At 37.6% G+C, this 17,732-nt stretch overlaps 2 protein-coding genes across 2 annotated transcripts in view; one reads left to right on the forward strand and one right to left on the reverse strand.

Moving 5' to 3' along the window:
* The window catches only part of LOC102243044 (BTB/POZ domain-containing protein 6-like), a 34,129-nt gene extending 30,700 nt beyond the window's left edge, over window positions 1-3,429 (reverse strand). The window contains 1 exon segment of the mRNA XM_014531557.1: window positions 3,282-3,429. Coding sequence (XP_014387043.1) covers window positions 3,282-3,429 — 148 coding nt within the window.
* A 548-nt stretch (window positions 3,430-3,977) lies between these two features.
* EXOC6 (exocyst complex component 6) overlaps window positions 3,978-17,732 on the forward strand; it is a 106,974-nt gene continuing 93,219 nt past the window's right edge. The window contains exons 1-6 of the mRNA XM_014531568.1: window positions 3,978-4,154; window positions 5,633-5,680; window positions 5,767-5,857; window positions 8,988-9,033; window positions 11,544-11,748; window positions 17,170-17,322. Coding sequence (XP_014387054.1) covers window positions 4,023-4,154; window positions 5,633-5,680; window positions 5,767-5,857; window positions 8,988-9,033; window positions 11,544-11,748; window positions 17,170-17,322 — 675 coding nt within the window. The 5' untranslated portion in view covers window positions 3,978-4,022. The remainder of the gene's footprint in view (window positions 4,155-5,632; window positions 5,681-5,766; window positions 5,858-8,987; window positions 9,034-11,543; window positions 11,749-17,169; window positions 17,323-17,732) is intronic.

A 17,732-nucleotide genomic window follows, 5' to 3' on the forward strand; every position in this document is an offset into this window, starting at 1 on the left:
GCCTGGCCAGCCTGGGTGAAGGGCTGATGGCTGTTTGCAGGCTGGCCAAGCCCCCCAGCGGGGACCCTCACCCCATGGGGGTGTGGCCAGCCTGGGTGAGGGGCTGAGGGCCATTTTCAGGCTGCCCACAGCCCCTTCAGGGTGGCCACGGCCGCGGGCTGGAAGCAGGTATCTGGGATTTATTTATTTTCTATAATTGAAACTTTGTAGCCTTGAGCGGAGCTCAGAGCCAGCAGGGCAGGCGGGAAGCTTGGCTTCCTCCATTGCCCGGGACAACCCAAGCCTCCTGCTCGCTCCAGCTCCGTGGCTGCTGCCATCTTAGTTGGGTTAATTTGCATATTTGCTCCTGATTGGCTGATGGGCGTGGCTTGTGGGCATGGCTGGTGGGTGTGGGGGAGGGACAGTCAATTTGCATGTTTCTCTTTTATTAGATGTTTTTAAAATCTCAGAAATGCATATATTTATTACTTAAAGACTATTATACTTGCTCACAATTATGAAATAAAAATTTGTTTATGGCATGCCAAGGTCAGTTAGATAAACTTCCTCTTGCACATGGATTTTTCTTTGGAACAACATTGTATGTTTAATTAAGAGTTCCTTTTATATGTACTAATGGTAGGAAAAGTGCAAGGTGGGAATTCTAGTCCTGCCTTGGTCACTCACTAGGTTACATTAGTCATTTACCATTTCTAGGCCTGTTTCTTCATTTGTGAAAAGGAGGCAGTGATACTTTCTCTGGTGTGGTATAAGAAAGAAATGAAGTATTAGATGTTAAAAATGCAAAAGGCCCCATACAAATGTTAGGTGATAGTGGTAGTCAGCTCATTTAACAATGGATAATTGAGTGTTAGACATATTTGATACTTGCAGCTAGTACTCAATTATTAAGCAGGGTTCACTCATTTTACAAGGATTTGGTTGTCTCTTAAGTGCATACTGTGCTAGTAGCCAATATATATGAGCACTTACATACAATGTGTCAGTTATTGTGCTAAGAATTTTTCATGTGTTTACTGTAATCCATGTAGTAGTCTGATAATAATCCTCATAACAGCATTTTTTATCGCTGTTTTATTGTTGAAAGAATTAAGATTTAGAGAAGTCAGGTAGCTTGCCTGAGGTTGAACAACTAGTAAGTATTCTTTCTGATTCTATCTATCATCCATCCATCCATGAACCCATCTATTCATAAATTATTATTTTTTATTGGGCATCTGCTATATAATAGGCAGTATTCTAGGGCTGGATATACAACAGAGAACAAAACAGACAAACATTCTGTGCCCTCATGCAACTTACATTCTAGTAGGGGAAGACAGGAAATAAAGTGTGAAGTAGAGAGTATTTCTCCAGTCATAAGAATGTTGCAGTGACAAAGTAACTCCTTTATTTTAGAAAATAAAAAGAGAGAGAAAATAAAGCAGGGAAGTGTGTGTGTGTGTGTGTGTGTGCGTAATGTAGATATTGTAGCCAGAAAGGGCCTTATCAAGAAGAGGGTAACAACCTGGCCACGGTGGCTCAGTAATTGAGAGTTGACCTATGAACCAGGAGGATATAGTTTGATTCCCGGTCAGGGCACATGCTGGGTTGTGGGCTTGATCCCCAGTAGGGAGCGTGCAGGAGGCAGCCAATCAATGATTCTCTCTCATTGATGTTTCTATCTCTCTCTCCCTCTCCCTTCCTCTCTGAAATCAATAAAAAAATATATTTTTTTAAAAAGAAGGGGGTAACAGACTGAAGGAGGAGAGGGAGGCAGCCACATATGAGAAATGTGATCCAGGTAGAGGAAACTATGGGCAAAGCATAGGACAGGAATGTGCCTGATGTGTTTCAGGAACCACAAGGAGGCCAGTGTTGCTAGTATGAAATAAGTAAAGTGAAGAATAAGTAGTTGGAAATGAGGTCAATGAGATAACATGGGGAAAAATTATGTAGAGCTTTATGGACTGTTGTAAGAAAAATGGGGTTTTGAGCAGAAGAGAGACATGGGATCCGAATTATGTTTTAATGGGATCATTCTGTCTACTGTGTTGAGAACAAACTGAAGGCAAGGCATGTTGACTGCTTAGTCCCAGGGAGGTACCAGTGGAGGTAGTGAAGGTTGATTTGCTGGATTGTTTTGGTGGGGGTAAGAGAAAGAGGACAATCAGTGATGATTTCAAAGTTTTTTTGCCTGATCAACTAGAAGAACTAGAGCAATTACTGAGATGGGAGAAAACTGTGAGAGGAGCAAGTTTCAGAGAATAGGAAAGTAATTTATTTTATACATATTTGAGATGCTTATCAGATACCCACTTGGAGAGAAATGAATTTCAGAAGAGAGGACAGGGCTGGAAATACACACCTGGAAGGTGTCACTGTGTTTATGAAATTTAAAGCTCCAAGTCTAGATTAGAGAAAGAGTAGTATAGGTAGAAAAGAGATGCCCAAGATCAGAGCCTAGTTCTAGCTTAGCTCTTTAACAGCCCAAGTACTTACAATTGCTATCCTATATTGTCCTCTCTAGTATTATTATAGGTACGTATTAAAAACCTAAGCCATGGAGGCTGCCCTCAAGAAGCTTATGTTCTATGTGGAGAAACAAAATATATGACATATAATTGAAACATTTAAATTACAATGCAAAGTCATATATGATTACATGTCAGAATGAATGGAAAGGACTATATGTTTAGCTGTCCTGCCCGTGAAAAGATTCCTTGGCATTGAAATGATTGACAAAAGCCTATTGGAGGAAATGGGACTTGAACTAAACCTCAAACTATGGTCAACAGATTGGGGGAGGTGCATTTTGGGGAAGGTGCCAAGACTACCCTTGGGTTCAGTAGTTCACTAGGAGGACTCACAGAATTTAGCAAAGCTGCTATACTCACAGTTACTCTTTGTTAACAGCAAAAGGATACAGACTAAAATTCACCACAAGAACAGCCTTATAAGGTAGGGTCTAGGAGAGTTCCAGGCAGGAGCTTCCAGTTGTTTGTTCCAGTGGAGTAGTTTGGACAGCATTTACATCTCCCAGCAATGATGTGTGTCAGCACTTACGGAGTGTTGCCAACCAAGGAAGCTTACCCAGCCATGGTATCCAGGATTTTTACTGGGGTTGGTCACATAGGCATGGCTCACTGCCTGTGTTGCAGACCATAGTCTCCAGCCCTCCAGAGCAGATGCCATGGTCCTCACTCACTGTAAATCATATTGTTAACGTAGACTGTTTGGCATTGCTTAAGGCCCCCAAGGAAAAAAAGGCATCTATCAGGCAGGACATTCCAAAGGCTTACCTCCCAGGATCTGGGGGCAAGGGCCAAACCTTTCTTTGGACAAGGTTAATCCTTTCTTGCATGGCGGGGTGAGGGCAGGCTGCTCTCTAGGTGGAGACAGCATGAGCTTAGATACAGTAGGAATGTGTATGTCATATTTAGAGAACATTGTGGTGACTGCAATATGGCCTTGTACTTGAGAATATGAACTCCTGGAGCCAGATCACCAGGATTCATATCCCAGCTGTCACTTGCTAGTTGTAGAATATGTGGCAGTTATATAATCTGTCACTTATATATACACGGCAAGGGAAATAATACCTACATTATAAGCTTGTTGTGAGGATTAGAAGGTTACCATATAAAGCATTTAGAATATGTCATGACACATAGTAAATGCTGTAGAAATAAGGAGTTTGTTCATTCATTCCTTAATCATTCACTCTTTCTTGAACATTTGTATGTAAAGACTCCTCCTGAGCTTCATATCTTTATTTCCAGATGCCTAGTGATATATCTAGAGGGCTGTTGCTCTTTTACTATTAACATGTTCAAAAAGAAATTAAATATTTTTCACTCAAATTATTTCTACTACTGGCAGTACTATCGCCCTAGTTTATCTGTTAAAAGATTTAGATATGTGTTAAGATATCAGCTGTTTCAAAGAATACATTTTGGTGAATTGGGAAATTAATGTTAGCTTTCTTTTTATATACATACAGGTCTGTGTATGATGACCAACCAAATGCACACAAAAAGTTTATGGAAAAGTTAGATAATTGTATCCGTAATCATGACAAGGAAATTGAAAAGATGTGTAATTTTCATCATCAGGGTTTTGTAGATGCTATTACAGAACTCCTTAAAGTAAGGACTGATGCAGAAAAACTGAAGGTAAGAAATATGTTAAAATTCAGTTTATCTTTGCTGTCATTAAATTACTCAAGTGTTGCCTGGCCAGCGTGACACAGTGGTTGAGCATTGATCTGTGAACCAGATAGTCAATGTTTGATTCCTGGTCAGGGCACATGCCCTGGTTGCCGGCTTGATCCCCAGTGTGGGGTGTGTGGGAGGCAGCCAGTTGGTAATTATCTCTCATCATTGATGTTTCTGTCTCTGTCTCTCTCTCCCTTCCTCTCTGAAATCAATAAAAATATATTTTAAAAAATTACTCAAGTATTAGTTTATAGTGCATGGTACAAACCTTTATTAAATGTACTACTTTCAAGAAGTGCATCAGTGTATATAATTGGGAATGCTCTTCATGCTTTGTTAACACAGTTGTCATGCTAATGACAGGAGTAATCCCTTTTTTGGTAAAGTAAGTAATGCATTGACTTAACAGGATTTATTTCCATGCAGGGAAATAAACTAAAAAACTTCATACAATGAAAGGCCCCATTGGCAGTTTTAGAATTTTTAAAATGACAATTAGTACAAATATAAAAATCTTTAAAAACTACCATGTGTAATTATATTCTCAAAGTTATTTAATAATATTGAAACTTTTTTTTAGTTTAATAGCAATGTATAATTTTCTTAAAGAAAATTGGTCTACCTTTTCGGCCACACAGAAAAAACATTATTTATTAAATGAGACCTGGATTTGTTCAGTCAGAATACAAAATATATAGTTATAAGAATTGTCCTACTTATCTTTCTTTACATTTGGAGAGCTTAGCAGACAGAATGACCCTGTTACCAAAGGTTATGATTAGAAAGCCATTATATAAAGGATGTTCAGACAACGAATGACCAAATACAGCATCAATGAGGTCACTGAGCATCTTTGTTAAAAAATTAATGAGATTTTTAATAAACCAGAATGTGCTTCCTTACTATGATGACCTAATGAGTCACTTAATATGTGGGAAAATTTGAGGTTGAGCTTTGCCTGCACCTGCAGCATTAAAATGTTGCTGTGGATTGAGATTTCTGTGTTTGATGTTAATCAACCACCCAGTGTTTGCATTCAGCAAAGTATGAATGTTTAATTACCGTAAAATGTAATCACCATTTCCTACAGACAATGAATGGCACATAGACCTCATTGAAGTTATCAAAAAGGGACCAGTGGTCAATTGGGTCAGTGATTTGAATTGTTTGACAGACTTAGAGAAGCAAGTAAAGTTCAAAAATCTTGAGTAAATTTGAGAAGTTTGCCACAGAATCTGTTAAAAAGAACTGTCATAAGTAATTGAAGTTAAAAGCCCTTTTCAATCAAAAGTTCAAGTTCAAGCTGTAGAGTTAATTTGAATTTGCATTTCTTTGTTCTAAGTTTCTCATGAAGCATGATCTGATTACAAGGGTGAGCAGTTACATCAGGGCAGTTTTATTCATATTTGTCTAACTAAGGTGAAATTATTTTTAAGGTACAAGTTACTGATACCAACCGAAGATTTCAAGATGCTGGAAAGGAGGTGAGAAAATGATACATTTGTTGTGTACCAATATGTGGATATGATTTAACTGTTCGTTTAAACATATGAACATTTCTTTTCCTAAGGTGGTAGTCCAAACAGAAGATATTATTCGATGTAGAATTCAGCAGAGGAATATTACAACTGTAGTAGAAAAATTGCAGTTGTGCCTTCCAGGTGAGTTAAATTTGTCTATAATGTAATGTTGGCTTGGTAAAATTATAATTTAATGATAACATATAGTCATTATTCATTATGGGAATTACAGGTATTTGGTGATTGTTCCCCCCAAAAGCCTATGGTTATCTTTCTTATCCACTTTGTTCCCTGAGTTTTCCTATAATGTAAATCCCCATTTGGTGATCTGTCACGTCAGTCTCCTATAATCTTTCCGTTTCCTTTCTGCCTCACTTGCCCCTCCTCAACTTTGTGATTCTTCAGAATACTTTCCCATGGGGAGTGTCTTTAGATTACATTTTCTTGCCTTGTCCTAATTTGCCTATCATTTTACCTATAGTTTTCCATTTGATACTTAAGTAGCTTGGTTTTGCTTTGCTCACAATCTCATTTTGCTGATCAGGTAAGAAAACATCCCAAAATGCTAGGTCTTCTCCCTTCTTCATTCTTGCCTTTCCACCTATATTTTGGAAAGACTGACTTTTTAGGTTTCTGAGGTTCTGACTCTCTGTAAGGGCTCAGATATTACCAGGACATCAATAAATTTCAAAGAAACTTACTAGTATTTTCTTTACCTGGATGTATCCTGTTTAAACAAAAGGAAGCAGGTGTATGTCATCTTTTTCTTAATATAGTAAATTAAATCCAATGCAGTGTTGCATTTTTTATTTTTATTTTTTTCAGGAAGGAACTGGAACCTTCATATCCTGGGAAATAGAATGAGATGCTTTGTATATAATAATTATACAGGGTGGGTCAAAAATAGGTTTATATTAGTGAGTATGCAAAACACTGAATTTATTCTTATTTATTAATTACTAGAGGCCTGGTGCACTAATTCGTGCACCAATGTGGTCCCTCGGCCTGGCCTGCGGGATCGGGCTGAAACCAGCTCTCTGACATCCCCCAAGGGGTCCCGGATTGCAAGAGGGCACAGGCCAGGCTGAAGGACCCCACCAGTGCAAAGGGACGTGGGAGGTTGGCCAGCTGGAGAGGGACCATCAGAGGACTCCAGGGTGTGTCCGGCCCATCTTGCTCAATCCTGATCCGCCAGACCCCAGCAGCAAGCTAACCTACCGGTCGGAGCATCTGCCCCCTGGTTGTCAGTGCACATCATAGTGAGCAGTTGAGCAGCCTTAGCATATCATTAGCATATTATACTTTGGTTGAACGGCCGACTGGTTGACCAGACACTTAGCATATTAGGCTTTTATTATATAGGATTGTATGATTTTTCCATATAAACAACTGTAAACCGACTCTTGCTCCACCCTATACATAATATGAAGTTAGCTTAGAATACAAATTATATGTTAAAACTGTCAGCAGATCTTATTAGCTAAACAATTATTGTTTTCTGACTTGTGAGAATAGCTTTTTAAAAAATAGAATCACTGAAATTCTAATTAGTTTAATCTCTGATGGACCAGGGCTGTGTGCACATTAACTTTGAGTAAATATAATGTCTGCTCATTATGTGAGGTTTCAGGGTTAAAAAGCCTATTTCCTTTATAGTAATGTTTAGTAATACCTCTTTGTCACCATCAGATACACTGAAATGGCCATGAAGACAGTCTCTAAGTTTGAATGCTTTGTCTCTGAATTGTAATAAGCCTAAAAAATTTGTACTGATGGAATGGAAAAGAACTGAATTCAGTTTATTCACCTAGTGGGCTATTTGAAATAGAGAAGTAAAGGGAAGTGGAAGTTAAAATTTTGTTACTGCTACTGTCTTTGCTTTCAGTGCTTTTCCTGAGTTGTATAATCTGAGTTGTATAAACATTGCATTCCTAATAGCCATGTCTAGAACTACCTCCTTTCCTCCATCTATCCTTCTATCTAATTATCTTCTTACAAATACTTTTTTGTGTCAGGAATTATGGTAGATATTGGAAATATAAAGTTGAAAGTGACATAGTCTCAGCTCTAAAGGATGTGATAATTTATCTGAATAAAGACAAGCCATCAATTACTGTACAATTGCTTACCTCCTCCTTAGATTAGAAGTATGAGAGGATATAAGAAGTCACAGGTTAAACAATGCATTTTTCTGGTGCACTAGTTTTACTTGATTATATTTGAGGAAAGTATTATTTTATATGAAAAGAATATAGAAATATTAGAAGGTAGATATGAAATTTATCTAAATTGTTGAGATGAAACAGATTTCAAAGCAAGTTTATACTTGTAGCAGCAGTTTTAGGCTCTTTCCCAGGTATATGTTTTGGTTGGAAATGTAAAAAATATTGCATTATGTATAGGGGCTATGATAGTAATATACATAGAGTCTGTAGAATTAGGACAAGTTCACTATAGCCACCCTTGCAGTTTTTATGCGTTTCAGAGAGGTAAACAATATCTTTTATAAACTTGAAGATTCCTGAGGGTAGCCATAAAACCATAGAAAAATCTGGAAAAAAATGTCTATCTCTTTGGTCTAGGAAATTTGGAGGTGGCTTGATGAGCTAATAATAATATATTCACTCACTTTATACTTGGAAATTCTATTAAGGATGAATGGTATGTCATCTTGCTGAAGCTTATAACAGCTTTATTGAATAACTGCATTTCTGAACCTTTGATAGAAATGATAAAATAAAGGAAGATGCTTTATGTTTATTTATGCCTTTGTCATAATTCATTGTCTGCTATAAGCTTTTGAGGTGTCTCTTTCTTTGTGGATTTGTTGTAAAATTTTGTTTAATGAGGTATAACACAGTTGTGCTATCTTATTTGGTATATTGAATGAAAATCAATCTCACTGTCATTCAGCTTTCTCTCTCAAATAACTAAAGTCCAAACTTTCTGTTCCCCTGCAGGGAAGAAATATTATATTAGTAAGTTTCTGAATAGGGTATTTGTTAGTAGGTTAATGTGTATAGGTGTCAGCATATGCAAATGTTCCAAGTTTAATAAAATGTAGTAATACATATAATGTTTAACATATGTAGAAATTAAAATGTTTTTATTTACTCTAAGTATAAAATTTTATTTGAAAATGTAAGCCTAAATCAAACTATAGAAAAAAATTAATGAATTTATAATATGCTGATGCCTTCCTTTATTATTTTCATTTCTCAAAAATTATTTTTAATTTGAAAGCTAAAATGAGTTATATTTTTAACCGCAGTGCTGGAAATGTACACTAAGCTAAAAGAACAGATGAGTGCAAAAAGGTGAGTTGGTTTCTTTCCTAATTGCTTTTAATAAGAATCCCTTTTTTTTAAATTACTTGAAGGCATGTTTAAACTTACTGTAAATTATAGTGGATCATGTGAAGTTTGTTTCTATGCTTTGTTCATCCAGTTTGCTCATCAGGATCATTCAATAAAGCAGTTCTTAGCCATTCATTTGTGGATCCTTACCCTATGTAAATGATATAAAAGATTGATCATATTGATGAGGGATAAATAGACAACTGGGAACAGGAATGAAAAAATATTGATTAATTTACCAACATTGACATTGCATAAGATCAAAGACTAAGTATGTATTGTAAGTCCACAGATGAAAGCAAAGTATGGGTAGTTATATTTTGACAATCTGGGCTAGTGTAGTTCATGTTCTGTTTTATAACACAAATGCATAAATGACAAATGAAAAGTAAAAATAATTTGAAGTAGTTTATTAATTGCCATAGAAACATTAGGTGTACTGCTTAACCTGTTTTAAAGATGAAAAATTTATTTTTAAATATTTTTTATTTTTTAATTACAGTTGGCATGCAATATTATATTAGTTTCAGCTGTACAGAATAGTCATTAGACATTTATCTAACTAATGGAGTGATCACCCTAATAAATCACCATCTGACACCATATATAGTTATTGCAATATTATTGACTATATTCTTTATGGTATATTTTACATCCCCATACCAATTGTTACTTCTTAATACCTTCACCTAAATGTGTTAATTTCTGACCAAATATATCTATATATCTATATATATACATAAAAGCCTAAGTGACTGTTTTGACCGGATGACCTGTTGGTAGCTATGATGTGCACTGACCACCAGGGGGCAGACGCTCAATGCAGGAGCTGCCCCCTGGTGGTCAGTGCGCTCCCACAGCCAACCTCCCGTGGCCAGCCAGCCTCCTGCGGTCCCTCCCTCCGGCCGGCCCCAATTGGGACTGGGCGAGATGGCCCCAATCGGCCCTGATCGCCGGCCAGGCCGAGGGACCCCATCCATGCACAAATTCATGCACCGGGCCTCTAAAGTTTGTTTGGTTTCTTTGTTGTTGTTAATCCTCAACCAAGGATATATTTCCATTGATTTTTAGGGAGAGTGGAAGAGAGAGGGAAAGACAGGGAGAAACATCAATGTGAGAGAAACACATTGTTTGGTTGCCTCCTGCACAACGGTTGCCTCCTGTGTAAGCCTTGACCAGGGCCCAGGCTCGGGAGGAGCTTGCAACTAAGGTACGTGCCCTTGACTGGAACTGAACCTTGGATCCTTTGGTCCGCAGGCCGACACTCTGTTCACTGAGGCAAACCAGCTAGGGCCAAATATATATATATATATATATATATATATACACACACACATCTATATATACAAACACACACATACATATATATATTTAAGTAATATTATTTATATTATAACAATTCTAGTGATTTTAAATTACTACAATAAAATTTAGGTGTAATTTTTAAATTATTGGTACAATTTTGTGACAATTTGCAAAATATACTCTACCTTTGAGAATGTATAAGCTAAAAAAACCAATAAATATCTTTAAGTAGCTTTTCAACCTTCTGTTTTTTTTTAGTTTGCATATATATTACTTTCTGGTTTGTTTTTCGATAGTGCCTTTTCTCATTTTAATATCTAAATCACTGGAAAGGCATAGAATATTAATTAATTAATTTAAAAATCCTCTACCTACTCTAAAATGGATTTTGGTGGTGAATATTATTGCAGGATATTGACAATTTTGGAAAGTTCAAGTCCTATTATTAAATTTAGTATCTTGACCAAATTATATATCCTTTTTCTGTGTTTCAGTTTTCTCATCTATAGATTAATAGTAATAATCTGCCTTAGATATCTGTCTTATAGAAGTCTAGAGAAAATTGATGTATATGAAATTATATATTAGTTTTTCTAGGGCATAAGCTATACTTTACTAATTGCTGCATATCCAGCATGTCACCAGTGTCTACTAAGTAATAGGCATTCAGTATTTGTTGAAATGAAAAAAAATATCACTCTGCCAGTGGCTTTTTATTTTTTGTGTGACACAATATTATTTCTAATTGTTTGAGTTACTTTTTTTTTTAATTCCTTAAAATATATTTTACTTTAAATTAAATCTGTGCTTTGTATTTTTGGATGGTGATGGTGTGTTGATGGGAGAGATATTAATGAAATCACCTATCAACTAAATATTCTAATTTAAAAATTTATAATTATTATACATTTAGATATAGTGATGACTATAATGCTTGTGATGTTATATAATTTGGATGAAGTGAAATGAAGTTGTATGTTAGTGTATAAGCCATGAATTTTCAGCTTGTAGCTTATTCTTATGATTTATAGTTTGTGCTTATTAGTAAATAAAAATAAATGTTTGTTTTATTTATACCTGACTTTTTGGATGGGAGTGTTAGATTGATTATTTGTAAAATTAATGTAATAAGAACTTTATAGAGTTTTCTTTTTAACTTCTCACAGATATTACTCTGCTCTAAAAACTATGGAACAATTAGAGAATGTTTATTTTCCCCGGGTTAGTCAATACCGGTTTTGTCAGCTAATGATAGAAAATCTTCCTAAACTCCGTGAGGATATTAAAGAAATCTCTATGTCTGATCTCAAAGACTTTTTGGAAAGCATTCGAAAACATTCTAATAAAATAGGTGAAGCAGCAATGAAACAGGTGAGGTTAAATTTTTTTAAAATTTAATTTTATTATTTAATAATCTAGGTTATAGAATATATTCAAAGTTTACTTTCTTTACGTCCATGAAATGCTTATTTTTGTTTAGTTTTACCCTTTTGTCATTTTTCCTGGTTCCTGTTTAGAATGGATTCACTAGAGTCTTCTTTTGAATTGTGGTTATTCCTTATTTAACTTGACGTACTATCTGATTCCTTAGCAGTGTTCCCCAACTATGTGGTATTACATTAAATTTTGTCACCAGTCAAATTTGGTATAAAATTAGCTGAAAAGTGGCAGCCCTTTTATGTTAAGGTTCTAAATTGCTCTCTCTTTAAAACAAATTGAAAGTATTATCTGGAATTAACTCCTACAGCTCAATAATAAAAAGACAAGCAATGGGAAAAGATTTGGCAGTTATAAAGTTAATGTACCTACCTTTGAGTCAGCATTTCCTCTCCTAGTTATTTACCAATGAGAAATGAAAACATGTTCTCATGATGCTCATAGTATCTTTATTTACAGTTGGCTAAAAACTGGCAACAGCCTAAGGAGAATGGATAAACAAATTGTGCTATACTCATAAAATGGAATATTACTTAGCAATAAAAAAGAATGCATTACTGACATGTGTGACAGCATATATAAATCTCCCAGCCATTATGCTTCTGTACAGCAAAGGAAACAATTATCAGAATGAAAAGGCCATCTACAGAATGGAAGAAAATGTTTGCAACCTATATATTTCATTAGGGATTCATCTCCAAAATATGTAAGGAACTCTTACAACTCAAGAGTAAAGAATCTAATCATCTGATTTTAAAAATGGTCTAAGGACTTGAATAGACTCTTCTTTAAATCCTCATCTGAGGATATTTTTTCCATTGATTTTTAGACAGAGTGGAAAGGAGGGATGAGGAAGGGAGGGAGGGAGGGAGGGAGGAAGAGAGAGAGAGAGAGAGAGAGAGAGAGAGAGACATCAACATGAGAGAGACACATTGATTGGTTGCCTCCTGCTTGCATCTCAACCAGGGCCAGGGATCAAATCTGTAGCTGAGGTGTATACTCTTGACAGGGAATCAAAAACCATGAAACTTTGGTCCTTGGGCTGACACTCTAACTACTGAGCCAAACTGGCCAGGGCAATTGACGTGTGTTTTTTAAAGTAGACATACAAATGGCCAACGGGTATATGAGAACATGTCAGCATCACTAACCTCAGGGAAATGCAAAACAAAATCACAATGGGATGTCACCTCACACCTGTCAGGATGGCTATTATATGAGAGAGAGAGAGAGAGAGAAAGAAACAAGTGTTGGAAAGAATGTGGAGAAATTGGCAAGAGATACAAGATGGCGGTGGAGTAAGTGGAAGCTACACTCACCTCTTCCCAGGACCAAACTGAAATTACAGCTAAAAATATAGAACAATCAACTTGAATAACCAATCGAAGAATAGCTGAACAGAAATCTTATAGTCAAGGATTTATAGAAGAAGCCACAGTAGACTGGTAGGAAGGGCAGGGAGATGAAAAGGGCTAGCTCCCCAGGGCAGTAGATGAGATCTCGGCGGGATATCTCAGCTGCAAAGGTTCTCCCTGAGGAGCATGGGGTCTCAACCCCATGTTGGGCTTTCCAGCCCAGAGCACCAGAGCCATGAAGAGGTGACCACATAACATCTGGCTGTGAAAATCAGCGATTATGTATGCCAGGGAGAGATGGGAGTCTGCTAGAGACACAGGCACCCTCTTAAGGGTCAGTGCGCAAAAACTCTTTTGCAGCCATTCACCCTGAGCTCTGGCAGAGGGGAAGCTGGAGCAGACTAGAGTCACATGAGAAGAGACTGGGGTTTATGGCTCTCGGGAGAGAGCAGAAGGGATAGCTGCCAGGATCCTTGTGCTGAGTCACTCTCCCACACCCCAGACATCATCTTTCTTGGGTGGAACACATCCTCATAGCAATAAACTGACTTCTGAGCAGCAGCCACGCACAGCCCGCCCCCATCCGAGGAGCAGCAGCCTTGCGAGCAGCCGGTCCCCCTCCAAGGAGCAACAGCCGCGTGCAGCCCGTCCCTGTACGAGAAGCAGCAGCCTCACCAGCAGCCCGCCCCTGTACGAGAAGCAGAAACCGCGCGCAGCCCGCCCCCGTTCAAGGAGCAGCAACTTCACGAACTGCCTGCCCTGTCCAAGGAGCAGCAGCTGCGCACAGACAGCTGCGCATGGACAGCTGCGCAGAGCCCGCCCCCGCCTGAGGAGCAGCAGCCTTGTGAGCAGCCCGCCCCAATCCGAGGAGCAGAAGCCGTGAGAGCAGCCCGCTTCGCCAGCCAGAGGAGCCATCACTTCTGTGAGCAGCGCCCACCAGAGGAGCCGCCAACAATTGAGGAGCAGCTTCTGCCATGACTACCCAAGGAGCAGCTGCCGCCCAAGGAGCCACTGCCGCCCGAGGAGCAGCCCCCGTATGACTCGACACCTAGATCCTTCAGTGAGAGCAAAAATGGGAAGGCAAAGAAACCCCTAAAGGAAAGAAAATGAGGAATCGCCAGAAAAGGAGCTAAGTGAAACGGAGGCATGCAATATATCAGAAAAAGAATTCAGAATAAGGGTCATACATTTCAACAACTGGATGGATGAAAAAAATCAACTTATGTAAGAATCAAGAAGAGATAAAGAGTGATATAGCTGCAATAAAAAACACTATGCCAAGTTTTAACAGTAGACTAGGAGAAGCAGAGGACTGAATTAGCAAATTAGAAGATAGGGAAGCAAAACACACCCAAACTGAATTGCAATTGGAGAAAAAAATTAAAAGACAGGAGGAGAGCCTAAGGGAGCTTTGGGACAACATGAAACAAAGCAACATATGAATAATAAGGGTGCCAGAATGACAGGAAGAAGAACAAGGGTTAGAAAACCTATTTGATGAAATAACGTCAAAGGGAGCTTTGGGGCAACACAAAAGAAAACAACATCTGCATAATAGGGGCTCCAGAAGGAGAGGAATCAAAGCAAAGGTTAGAAAACCTGTTTGAAGAAATAATAACAGAAAAATTCCCTGATGTTGGGAAGAAAAAAGTCACACAAGCACGGAGAGTCCCAAACAAGATGAGCCCGAAAAGACCCACACCAAGACATGTCATAATTATGATGGCAAATGTTCAGGACAAAGAGAGAATCTTAAAGGCTGCAAGAGAGAGACAGAAAGTTATGTACAAGGGATCTCCCATTAGATTATCAAATGATTTCTCAACAGAAACACATCAGGCCAAAAAGGAATGGAAGGAAGTTTACAAAGTGATGCAAAGCAAGGGACTGAATCCAAGAATACTTTATCCAGCAATGCTATCATTCAAAATTGAAGGGGAAACAAGGAGCTTCACAGACAAAAAAAGGCTAAAGAAGTTTATCATCACCAAGCCAGCAATGCAAGAAATGCTAAAGGGATTGGTGTAAAAAGAAGAAATAAAAAGGGAAGAAAGAACACAGGCACAAAAAATAAAAATGGCTACAAACAAGTACCTATCGATAATAACTATAAACATAAGTAGACTAAATGCTCCAATCAAAAGACATCAAGTGGCTGAATGGATAAGAAAACATGACCCATGTATGTGCTGTATACAAGAGACCCACCTCAGAACAAGGAACTCACAGAGACTGAAAGTGAAGGGATGGAAAAATATCTTCCAGGCAAATAGAAATGAAAAAAAAAAAAGAAGCTGGGGTAGCAATACTCATATCTGACAAAATAGACCTCAAAATGAAGGCCATAACAAGAGATAAGGAAGGCCACATCATAATACTAAAGGGATCAATACAACAAGAGGATATAACCCTGGTAAACGTATATGCACCCAATGCGGGAGCACCCAAATACATAAAAAAAATTCTGGAAGATATCAAGGGAGAGATCAACAACAATACAATCATAGTAGGGGACTTTAATACCCCACTGACATCACTGGATAAATCCTCTAGACAAAAAATCAGCAAAGAAACAGCAATCCTAAATGACTCACTAGATCAGATGGACTTAATTGACATCTTCAGAACATTTCACCCCAAAGCCACGGAATATATGTTCTTCTCAAGTGCACATGGGACATTTTTATTTTTTTAAAATATATTTTTATTGATTTCAGAGAGGAAGGGAGAGGGAGAGAGAGATAGAAATACCAATGATAAGAGAGAATCACTGATTGGCTGCCTCCTGCACGCCCCCCACTGGGGTTTGAGCCCGCCACCCAGGCATGTGCCCTTGACCGGAATCGAACCTGGGACCCTTCAGTCCGCAGGCCGACGCTCTATCCACTGAGCAAAACCAGCCAGGGCAAGGACATTTTTAAAGATAGACCACATATTGGGTCACAGGCAAAGTCTCTCCAAATTCAAGAAGATTGAAATCATATCAAGCATCTTCTCAGACCACAATGGCATAATATTAGAAATAAACTACCATAAAAACAATAAAAAAATTCAAACACTTGGAAGCTGAATAGCATGCTATTAAACAATGATTGGGTTACCAAAGAGATCAAAGAAGAACTCTGTGCCTTAGTACCTCCAGAGGCTCCACTGAAGTGAGTGAGCCTAATAGGAGGCTGGTAGGTGGAGGCAGAGCTGGGTGCTCTAGGAATGACCGACTCTTGTGTGGTTTATGTGGGCCCTCCTGTTGTAATTGAGTGTTGATTGCTATTGGCCCGTTTGTTCAGGCTGGCTAACTATAAGGATCAACCCCAACCACATAGTAGTTGCCAGATGAATGGTTTAAGAAATTGTGGTATGTACATACAAGGGAATACTACACCCAGTCTATAAAAAGGAAAATAATCTAAAATAGTCAAATTCATAGAATTGAAGAGCGGGATGGTGGTTACCAGGGACTGGAAGGAGCAGGGAAAGAGGTGTTACTAATCAACAGGTATAATGTTTCAGTTAAGCAAGATGGATAAACTTTAGAGGTCTGCTGTACAACATTGTACTTCTAGTGAAAAATAATGTATTAATATATTAACATAATGTTAATATTAATATATTGAAATAATATAATAATCTATGTACACTTAAAATTTATGGTAGATTTCATCTTAAGTATGCTTACCACAATAAAATACAATTTTTTAAAAAGTAAGTAGAAGGAAATAATAAAGGTAAGAATAGAAATCAATATAATAGAAAACAAAACACTCTAGGGAGAATGAACAGAGTTAAAAGTTGGGTCTTAATCTTTTAAAATAAAATTATAAACCCTTGCAGGACTGTTCAAAAAAGAAGAGAAAGGCCACAGATCATAAATTAAAAATGGGATATTACTCCACATCCTATACCTGCAGACAAAAATATAAGAAAATATGAATGAATTCTTGATCCAATTTTTACCATAATAAATTTTGAAATAATCTGAATTTTTCTTTTTCCCAAATAGGCACAACAGCAGAAAACCTTCAGTGTTGCTCTGCAGAAGCAAAATAATGTAAAATTTGGGAGGCACATGTATATAAATGATAGAATTACAGAAGAAAGGAATGAAATTGTGTTGAAACATACATTTGAGGAAGAGGATGAGAATGAAGAGGAGGTGACTAGAGTTACTTTATCTCTGTCTTCTTTCTTTTCTTTACTTTTTAATTTTCTTTCTTTCTTTTTTCTTTTTTTATTTATTGATTAAGGTATTACATATGTGTCCTTATTTCCCCATTGCCCCCTCCCACCCTCCCTCCACTCATGCCCTCACCCCCCTGGTGTCTGTGTCCATTGGTTAGGCATAAGCCTAATATAAATGAATGCATATAAGTCCTTTGGTTGATGTCTCCCCCTTACCCCCACCTTCCCTTACCTTCCCTCTGAGGTTTGACAGTCTGATCGATGCTTCTCTGTCTCTGGATTTGTTTTTGTTCATCAGTTTATGTTGTTCATTATATTCCACAAATGAGTGAGATCATGTGATATTTATCTTTCTCTGACTGACTTATTTCGCTTAGCATAATG

This window comes from Myotis brandtii, unplaced genomic scaffold (genome assembly GCF_000412655.1).
Source record: "Myotis brandtii unplaced genomic scaffold, ASM41265v1 scaffold810, whole genome shotgun sequence".
NCBI lineage: Eukaryota > Metazoa > Chordata > Mammalia > Chiroptera > Vespertilionidae > Myotis > Myotis brandtii.